General features: G+C 58.6%; 1 protein-coding gene across 1 annotated transcript in view; it reads right to left on the bottom strand.

Annotated features, from left to right (window-relative positions):
* The window catches only part of RASGRF1 (Ras protein-specific guanine nucleotide-releasing factor 1), a 45606-nt gene that overhangs the window by 14470 nt on the left and 21483 nt on the right, over positions 1-9653 (bottom strand). The window contains exons 6-15 of the mRNA XM_009321423.1: positions 8978-9057; positions 8297-8490; positions 7671-7780; positions 6241-6359; positions 5548-5708; positions 4660-4723; positions 3462-3598; positions 2117-2199; positions 1094-1342; positions 292-662 (exon numbers count right to left, since the gene is read on the bottom strand). Of these exons, the coding sequence (XP_009319698.1) occupies positions 292-662; positions 1094-1342; positions 2117-2199; positions 3462-3598; positions 4660-4723; positions 5548-5708; positions 6241-6359; positions 7671-7780; positions 8297-8490; positions 8978-9057 (1568 nt within the window). The remainder of the gene's footprint in view (positions 1-291; positions 663-1093; positions 1343-2116; positions 2200-3461; positions 3599-4659; positions 4724-5547; positions 5709-6240; positions 6360-7670; positions 7781-8296; positions 8491-8977; positions 9058-9653) is intronic.

Below are 9653 nucleotides of genomic sequence, written 5' to 3'. Positions count from 1 at the left end.
CCCCCCCCCCCCCCCCCCCCCCCCACACCTGCCACTGGTCTCCTCAGCACACGGGGGGCTGCTGTGTGCCTGCTTGTGGGGCAGGGGCTCCCTGCACCCACCACTCACCAGCACACAGCCAGGCCGCCTGCCCCAGCCCGGGGCTGGGCTGCTGCAAAGCCCCCAGGCACGGTGTGCCTGATCCCCCGCACGTGTCCCTGTACCCCTGCAGAGCACCCACCAAAACCGGCCCCCTCTCTGCCAGCTGCCTGGGCTGGACGCCTACCCACCTACAAACCCACAGCAACTTACTTTGCTTGCTCGGCAGTGACTCCTCTTGCTTTTCTGAGGCTGCTTCTCCTTCGTCAGGGATTTTATTGGGATAGTTACTGGACACGTACAGTTTGTTTATGTCCAGGGTGGTCTTACTGAAGGGAGCCATGGAGGAGTACATGCTTGCATAGCCATTGGAGGAGCAGCTCAGAGCAGCCAGGTCCAGCGCCTTCCCTCCTGTGATGATGGGGATGTTGAGGGACAGCTTCCTCCGCCGGCTGGGGGACGAGGACTTGGTGATGGAGAGCGGGGGAGGCGAGGAGAACTTGCGGTTGGCTCTGGGGGACTTGGGGGGCTCGCCGTACAGCAGCTTGTTGTTCTGGCTGTTTGCAAACAGGAGCTCCAGGGACCTTGGCAGAGAGACAGGGAAAGGCTGAACTCACACCTACTCTGCCTGAGAGGTTGGGGAGATCCCCCGCCGGCAGCTCCAGCAGCACTGGGTCTCCGGGGCACCCCACGCTCTCCAGAACCCGGGCATGGCACAGCCGGCGTGAGCCCCTGCCACCCTGTTCCCACTGCTTGGCCCTTCCAGGAGCAGGGACACCCTCAGAGCTCGGGATTATCTGCTTCCCCAATTTGCGGGTATCACAACTCATGGGACCAGGTGAAACAGCCCTGGAGTGGCACTGGGGCCAGGCAGGTCTGGGGAGCAGAGGACTGACTCAGGACAGAAAAGGGGATGGAGGAGCGATGACGCAGACCCCCATAAACTCTGTCGGTCCTTTAGGGGCAGGACAGGTCACTGGCACGGGCACTGCAGTGGTGCCACACACAGCCTCACCGTGCGGGGATGGCGCTGATCGGCTTCTTGTAGATCGTGATGAGCTTGTCGAGGACGACCAGGGCGGTGGTGAAGACGCGGTACGAATGCAGGAACGTGTTCAGAAAGTCAATGCTCAGGAACCGCAGGTCCGTCAGCCTCTCCAGGAGCCGTTCCACGCTTGCATAGCGGATCTGCAGGACCTTGCAGGAATTCATCGTTTTACTGAACCTAATGTCAACATCATCACAATACAAGCTGGCATCAGACCTGCAGAGAAACAAGATATCTGTGGTTCCAGCCCGGAACGAAACCAAGAGCTGCTTTGCACAAGCAGCTTCCCCCCGAGATGTGCGGGGACCACAGAAAGCTGTACAGGTCCTCATCAGCAAAGGACCTGTGTTTGTACAGAGGTGCCGCTATGTAAAACACAGGCAGGAATACTCCCGGGGGAAAGCTAGGAAGTCTGTACCCCAGAACGGGTGGAAACACTGCACAGTGCTCAACAGGCAGAGGTTTGTGCAAAAAATATGGAATGACAGACTGTCCCTGGGGGACACCCACGAACCAAGACCCTTCCCCGTACATGACAGCAGACCCGCAGCAGTGCGGGCAGTTGATGCAGCGGGGACACCCCCCATGATGCCTCATCCCACCGGCTGTGCCCGGTCCCCCTCATGCCACATATGTACCTCCTTGGGCTGGGCCAGCCCTCGCACCCAGCACCCACAGGGATGACAGCTCCCTGCACCCCTCTCCTCCGGGGTTTTTACCCCCCCACCCCTTTACTATTATTATTTTTTCTCTGAGCTCTCCCCTTTGACCTTCCCACCTCCCCGAGCACAGTCCCACACAAATCTCCTCTCCCAGCTAATTAGCGCTCCTAATCACCACGCTGGGAACAGCACACCCAAGTGCCTGAGCACATGGGAAAGTCGCCGGGTTCCCGGGGCTTTCAGCAGCGTTCAGCTGCTGTGGGAGCTGTGCCATGGGGCCAGGCAGAGCCCGGCGCTCTCCGCAGCACCCAGCCGCGGCAGCACTCACTTGATCATCTGGGGGACGGTGATCTTGCAGTTCTCCTCAAAGGCGTTCATCATGAGGCCATTGCAGCGGATGTTGTCCACGCACTGGAAGAGACATGGGTGGGAGGTGGGAGAAGGCGGCAGCGGCAAGGGCAGCCCTGCTGCCCACCAGGCTTCGATGCGCCGTAAGAGAGCCCGAGCTTGGTGTTATCCAGACAAGACACATCCTTGCTAGCTGCATCTACTGTGCCTTCAGGACACCAGGGCTGGGAATGCACAGCTGGGAAGGGCAAGAGCTTCTGCCTGAAAATAGGAGCTTCATGATCACACCCTTGCATTCCTGTTCTGGGGAAGCGTCACCCAGAGCTGCTCCCCTGGCTCTCCTGCTACAGACCTGGCCCAGGCTCAGGGTGTGCTGGTAGGCACAAAGGCATTGCGAGAGTTGCCAGAAACCCCCTCTCATCCTTTATCACCGTAATTAAACTCCCCTCCCAGCCTGCGCTGCTGGATGCTCTCAGAGGGAGACCCAGCGGGCAGCAGAGCGGCACTGGTCCCTTTGCTGCCGGCTCACTGCCATGGGCTTTGCTGCGCAGGAGCGTGGGCTGGAGACCCCGGCGTGGGCAGGACTGGCCCCAGCCCCTGCAGAGAGGAGGACCAGAAGCTGCCACTTCCCTGCATGGGGCTGGCCCCAGCTCCTGCCCACGTCTCTCCTTGGGGACCAGTGCTCAGCAAGGGGACACAGGCAAGGACATAGTACAACAGAGGTGGCCAGGAGGCAATCCTTATTTAACCGATAACTTTTCCTCTTCCACTTGGGAAAAAAGATCTTCAAAGTCATTTGCATAAAGCAAATGAAGAGCAGGTATAAATTGTTACCATGTGTCTGAGTCAGAGGAGACATCCAAACCACACATCTACATGTGCAAGCAGAGCATGGACGGGACAGACCCTGCTCCCACCTGCTGTGGCTGGTGTCACCTTCCTCCTCCACCTCCTCCTCTTTGAGCTAGCAGACACCAGAAAGCTTGTGGCGATGGCCCCAGCTCCAAGTCGCCCTCTGCATGGAACCCCTCTCCCTGGGTGCCCAAGGCTTGGTGGTCCACCCGTGCTGTTCATACCAGCCCGCAGCCAGGTGGTGCCAAGGAAACCCCCGCGGGCAAAACCCCAGCCGAGTGCTACCGCCACAGCCACAGCTCAAGGGCAGGCAGCAGAACTGTAGCTGCGCAGCAAACAACAAGTGTTAATTCTGGGTGCCCAAAGCCACTGCTGCAGCCTGCATGGGGGCAGCCGAGCAGGAATCCCGCAGGGGCTGCTCGTCCCCGGGGACTCTGTGCCCCAACACCTCCTCCCTGCCGGGTCCATCCTACCTGGCTGATGTCGCTGGTCCATGCAGCCTTCTCCTGCCTGGACGAGGCCACGAGAATAACCGTAAAAGATGAGGAATCTTTTGGCTCCACCACGATTTTGAAGTCAAGATGGTCAATGTCTTGCCCTGATGCTTTTGCTTTGGAATAGAAAAACCACACACAGTGATTGTGAAAAGATTTCCCCACCCCCTCTCCCCAGCATAGGTTTTATTAAGGTTTTTAGGAGTTTGTCGCATTTTGTGGGTTGTCTGTGGTAAGGACGCAACAGGTTTGCTGGGCAAAGGCTCCGTGTTTGCAAAGTAAAGTCTGCACGTCACAAGCACAGCACAGCCTCACTGCTGGGGCCCTGGCACCAGGTGCCAGGGGAGAACCCGGCTCCCCGGCACGTGTTAGAATTCTAACTCGTAATGAGGACAAGAGAAAGGAGCCTGTGCTTTTTCACAAGTCTGCAGCTAAGTGGGCATGGCTGAGGACGTCCAGCATCTTTGCATTTTTCCACTTGCTAGCAGCGAGCTGTGATGCTCGCTGCCTGCCTCAGGAAGGTCAGATTTGCATAAATGTGCATCTGTTGGGTTCACAGTAAATAATTTACTTAATTAAATCCAGCGGGTAGATCATGACTTCCTTGAATCTATTCAGCATCTGAATTTGCTCCAGCTCTGCTGCAGCTGATTTTATGCCACACGGATGGATGGCAGCAATGTCCAGGAGGACACCACATCTGAGACAGGGGACGCCAGCAGTGCTGACCACACTGCCATTGGTCCCCAGCCGCAGAACACGGCAGCTGCCTCCAGCCAGGGAAGGCATTGCCTGGGGCTGGCAGCAACCTCCTGCCAAGGCTCTGGCATTAAGTGCAGCCTCCAGCAGGACCTGCACCCCTGACACCTCCCTGGTCCTGCTGGGTGCGGGCTTTGTCCCCCCCGCAATGGGGTGACCACACTGCAAAACCCAAAACTGCCTGCGGTGCGCAGCGGGAGACGGTCTGCCGTGCTGGTGGTGCTGACAACCTCAGCAGAGGGTCCTGGAGTAGCTGCGACTTTGCTTTTTGAGATGCCCCTGTCTGCTCAGCGCCCGCTGGGGCACATAAGCCAACCCTTCCACTGTGCACCCACGGGTGGGGGCTGAGCAGGGCCCTGGGCATGCCCCGAGGGGGATCTGCCTGGCATGGGGCCGCGGGTGTGGCAGGGACACCTACCATCCTCGTCAGTGCTCTCCTGCTCCTCCACCAGCGTGCAGTCGATGAGGGAGATCACGCCGTTCTGCTTTGGTGGCTGGGGGCTGCCCCGGCCCCGGCCCCCCGCCCCGCGTCGCAGCCCACTGCCCCGGGGACGGGGCGATGCTGCCATGGGTGCACACACAGCCCGCGACCAGCGCAGCGTCTGCTTTCACCGGGAAAAAAGCAGTTACTGACTGCTGGGATATCCCGGTTTTCCTTGTATAACCAATCAACTAATTTGTTTATAAATTATTTAATATGAGCTTTAAATTAAATTTTCCAAAAATCTGTTGTTGTAATTATCAACTCTTTGCCACGGACTGTAATTTTTCAAACTGATAATTTAATGCCAGTAATGAGCAATTTCTGTAAGATTCTTGCTCAATTAACTGCAAAACTTCCACCAACAAAAGCGTGAGTCTTGGGAGCAGACTGCAGAAGCCTGTGAGCGTTATGTACAAACCTAGGCTATAATTTAACTTTCTCACTGAATAGATTGTCAAGGTTCCTGCTGCAAATCAGGATAACTTCTTTTATCGAGAACTTGCAATTTCTTGTCTTTGCCCATGACTCAGAGCTCCGCACATCACTGACAAGGCGTCTGGACCACGTGAAATAAATCCGACTGACCGCCTGCTCTCAGCCCAGCACCCCCAGGAGGCTGCAGCCAGGGGAAGGCAAGGTGGCCTCTGGACCCCTGGTGTCACCAGAAGAGCCCGGCCAGCTCGGGCTGCAGAAGTGCCGGCCTCGGCCCCCTCCCTGTGCATGAGCCCCTGCCCCAGCACCCCAGGGAGCAGCACCAGCTCCAAGCCCGGCAGCCACCGGACCCTTTGCTGGGGGCCACCAAGACCCCCCCGCCCTCTGCACCTTGGTCAGATGCAGCTTGCCTCCGGAGCCCCTGGTGCAGATGATCAAGTGCTTGGAGAAGAGGAAGCACTGCCGCTCGCCCTCCTTCTTCAGCGAGAGGGAGCCCAGCCGCCCCCGCGTGATCTTCCCTTTCTCTGACATCGGCACTTGGATGAGGGACCCTACAGAAGGGAGAGACCCGTCCCTGGCATCGGGGGCAGCTTTCCAGGGCACGGTACCTGGGAGCAGGGCATCGCTGTGTGCCCAGAGCGGGGCAGTGGCGAGTGTGTCCCCAGGCACCAGGGCTGGGACTGGGACTGGCCCCGTGAGCCACCAGCTGTGTGGGTTATTGGGGCCCAGAGACCGGGTGAGCACCAGCCACGACCCCCAACCCACCCTTGCGCCCACATCGCATGGGTGCTCCTCCGGGATCGAGCATGCCCAGGAGGTCAGGATGTGTCCTGCTTCTTCTCTGGTGGTAGGAAATCAATAATGGCTAAAAAGCACATTCTGCTCCGTGATGCAATAAAATGCAGTGCCGAGACTGTCCGAAAGTGAGGCACTTTGGAGCAGAGAAAATTCAGAAATGGGTTACATTTTTAAATTTCACAGCTCACCAGACGGCGCTGCAGGGGCATGCGGTGGCGGGGGGACAGGGGCTGCAGGGCTTTGCATGAACCGCGGAGGGGAGGGACATTGACAGAAACACTGTACCTTGTCTTACAAAAGTCTGGCTGGTGTCCAGCAGAATTTCACACCCTTCAATAATCATCCTCTCTATCGCCAGATTTTTTCGAATATTTTCAGTCTCACTCACTTCATCATGCATTATCCTGAAGGAGAGAGAAGAGAACATTGGAGCTTGGATGAGATTTGCACTTTTCCCAGCAGATCCCTTTTAACAGATTGGAGGGGCTGCACTAGGTAAGACCAAAACCAAAGGAATACCAAGGGAATTACAGCAGTCGTTTGTATCTATACAGACCTGGGAGTTCAGGAGGTAACCTACACATCAGCCTGGACTGTACCTCCAGATTTATAAATATTGAAACGCAAGTGCTTCTTACTCAGAAATCACAAAATTTGGATTTAGTGATGGACAGATTCCTCCCCTGTCACCAGTCCCCTCCGACATCCCTGCTCCTTGAGGAGTGGGAAAAGGGATGGAAACTCTTTGTGGATTGCTTCAGGACCAAGGAGCACCGGTGTGTTTGGTGCCATCACAATACGCTAGCATGGGACACACAGAACGCTTCGGTCCGTGGCCTGAGGAGGGAGAGGATTGGAAACAGGGAATCGCAGCTGATTCCTGGGTGCTTGTTGCAGAGACCTGGGAGGCACTCAGCCCCTTCCCACAGGGCAGCCCCACCAGCACCCAGAAGCACAGCTGTGCCATAGGACAGGGCCAGACCTTGAGAGCCGTCCCAGTCCTCCAAAACTCATATTTCATCATTAAGGAGCCCTGGAACACGCCAGAAGCAGCTGGGCTCTCATCCCACCGGCCCCAGGGACGGATTTGCACAGGAGGCCAGGAGACAGCACTGGAACATCTCAGCCTTCGAAACACAGAGGACAAGGGCAATGGGAGGGTGGGTCCTGGCTACAACAGCGTGGGGCACCTCTGGTGCAGGGCTTTGCTTGCTGCCTGCGCCCGAGCAGCAGGCAGGGTGCGTGGGCAGCCAGAGGCACCTGGGCGAGCTCCCCACGACACCACCCACAGCACCCCGTGCACAAGCAGGCAGATCTCCCTGTGCCAACGGCTCACGAGGGGTTTCATCCTTGTCAGGGACGGCCAACGGGCTCTGAGCAAACCGAGGACTGAGCTTCTCCCGCATCCTACCCCAGCGGGACAGCACAGCCCCTCTGTCACCATCTCCACCGGCTTCACCCTGCGGGTGCTGTATGAACACCCAGGCCAGCCTGGTACCACCGGCACTGCACCCTCTCCAAACCCTGCAGGTCAGGGTGTGCCTGCCCCAGCCCCTCTCCCTGCCCAGCAGAAGGGCAGCACACCATGCCAGCAGCCCGGCCAAGAGCCCCTCCACCAGTCCGAACCGCCCGGGTGCAAGAGCTGCCCCCGGTCCCGCAGCCCCAGCTGCCAGGACAGGCAGGGGCAGGCAGGGATGGGCAGCAGCGTGTCTGACCTGGAGAGCTCTTCCAGCTTGGACTTGGCGTAATCCAGGCTGTTCCTCTCCACGTGCTCGTGGGGGGTGTGAGCCAGCAGCTCGTGCAGCGTCAGGATGTACCTGGGGATCTGCGGCACAACAGACCAGAGCGGGGAATCAGCTGCGGTGCAGTGCGGGGGGGTGGGCAGGATGGAGGGGGCACAGAGGGCTGCAGGCGCCGACCCTGCACTGCTCCCGGAGCCGCTGCGGCTGGGGACACTGTGCCTCAGACCCCCTGATCCGGGAGGTTATGAAAGCTTCAAAGTTCCTCGTGCTAAAACTTAATGAAGAGGGGGAACAGCGTGGCATTTTGCCCAGGACTCTGCTGTGCCCCATCCATGTCCCAGCAGCATGGGGTAACCGGGAAGTTGGCAGCTTCACCCAGAGAGTCCTCCTGCAGCACCGACGAGCCCAGCAATGGCCTGAGCAGGTCTCAGGAGCAGCATGGGACCACGTGGGGTCCAGCCCCAGGCCATCTTCACCCAGGCTTTGCCTCGCCACCACCCGATGCCTGCTGTGGGGCTGGGGTTTGCACCACCCAGCCCGTCCCTCGCTGCCAGCACTGTGGTGGCATCCCCGGGGCCAGTCCCGGCACTAGTGGTCACCTGGAACATGGGGTAGGTCAGGAAGGTCTCCAGGGTCCTCTCCTCACAGTCAGGCTTGGCCTCATAGTGCTTCAGCAGCTTGTCGAAGTCCCGGTTCTGCTTGCAGTGTGCCAGGATCTGCAGGCTGTACTGGTGGTTCCTCACAAACTCCTGGTAGATGTTCAGCATGGGCAGCAGGATGTCGAACAAGTCGGCTGCGAGCAGAGAGGCGGTGGGGAGGTGAGTGGGCTGGTCCAGCCCATGCCCTGGGGTCCTGGCACAGCCCCCCTGGCTCCCAACCCTCCTTGCCCCCAGGTCCCACCCAGGGCACCCCCTGGGGCCTTGGGCTGCTTGTGCAAGCCCCAGGTCTGCCCAGTTTGGGTTTTAAAGACACCCTGTAGAGCCAGCTGAGGGTCTAATAGGACACAGCAATGCTCTTCAGCATCAGCTCTCCTGTGCATGGTCCAGCCCACCCCTTCCACCGCTCGGCAGAACCAGGAATGCAGGAATTGGGTTTCTCTGGTTTTTTGCTCAGGTCCTCGCCTCTGTGACCAACATGAACGAGTGATGTGCTGTGCGATGCATTTCACTGCTGCCGCCGGTTAGCAAAATGCCTGTTCAGTTGCACTGGGAGGAGAAGCGCGGGCTCAGCTCTACCAGCAAGTGGGAAGGAAACGCAGTTGGGAGGCAACACGCACTCACCCAGCACGAGTGTTGGCCAGCTGGATATCCTTGCCTTCAGGCCTTGGTAAAAGATTTGGTGCAAAAACATGATCGTTTCACTGAAAGATAAACCAAGGGGTGAAAAGATAGATGAACAAGTGGCAAATAACGAGTAATTAGACAAAATCACCAGCCCAGAGGGGGAGCAGGGGAGCCCTCCCTGCACAAGGTGGGTTGCAGAGAGGGTCCCCAGAGGCGCGCAGGGAATGGTGGACGAGGACAGAGGAGGAGAGGGAGGAACCGAGCAGCCTGAAGCTCCCTTCAGATGTAAACCCCGAAATGCAGGGGAGCCCAGACCCCCCTTCCCACAGGGGAATGAGCTGCCCCCCGCTCCCAGCCCAGCCCCACAGAGCGGCACTGGCAGGGGGGGCGACTGGCAGTTGGCTCCCCCGCGCCCAGCACTCGCTGTCCGATGCTGTGCACACCCCGTCCCCGTTGGCTGCAGGCTGGGAGCTAATTAGTATTGCCCTTTGCTATTGGTTCTGCTCCCCTTGGGAATCTGGTGTTTTCCGCAGGTACCTGTCCCTCACCATCAGCGAGGGACGGGGTTTGTTTGATTTCCAGCAGTCGATAAATCACCTTTGCATTCTCCTGGCCAGGCAGCTCTGCCTCTGCCCCGCCTGGACGTGCCCCATGCTCTCCAGCCCTGCCTGAC

This window comes from Pygoscelis adeliae, unplaced genomic scaffold (genome assembly GCF_000699105.1).
Source record: "Pygoscelis adeliae isolate BGI_AS28 unplaced genomic scaffold, ASM69910v1 Scaffold13, whole genome shotgun sequence".
NCBI lineage: Eukaryota > Metazoa > Chordata > Aves > Sphenisciformes > Spheniscidae > Pygoscelis > Pygoscelis adeliae.
The sequence above is the reverse complement of the archived record's forward strand: the minus strand, read 5'-3'. Positions and strand labels throughout refer to the sequence as shown.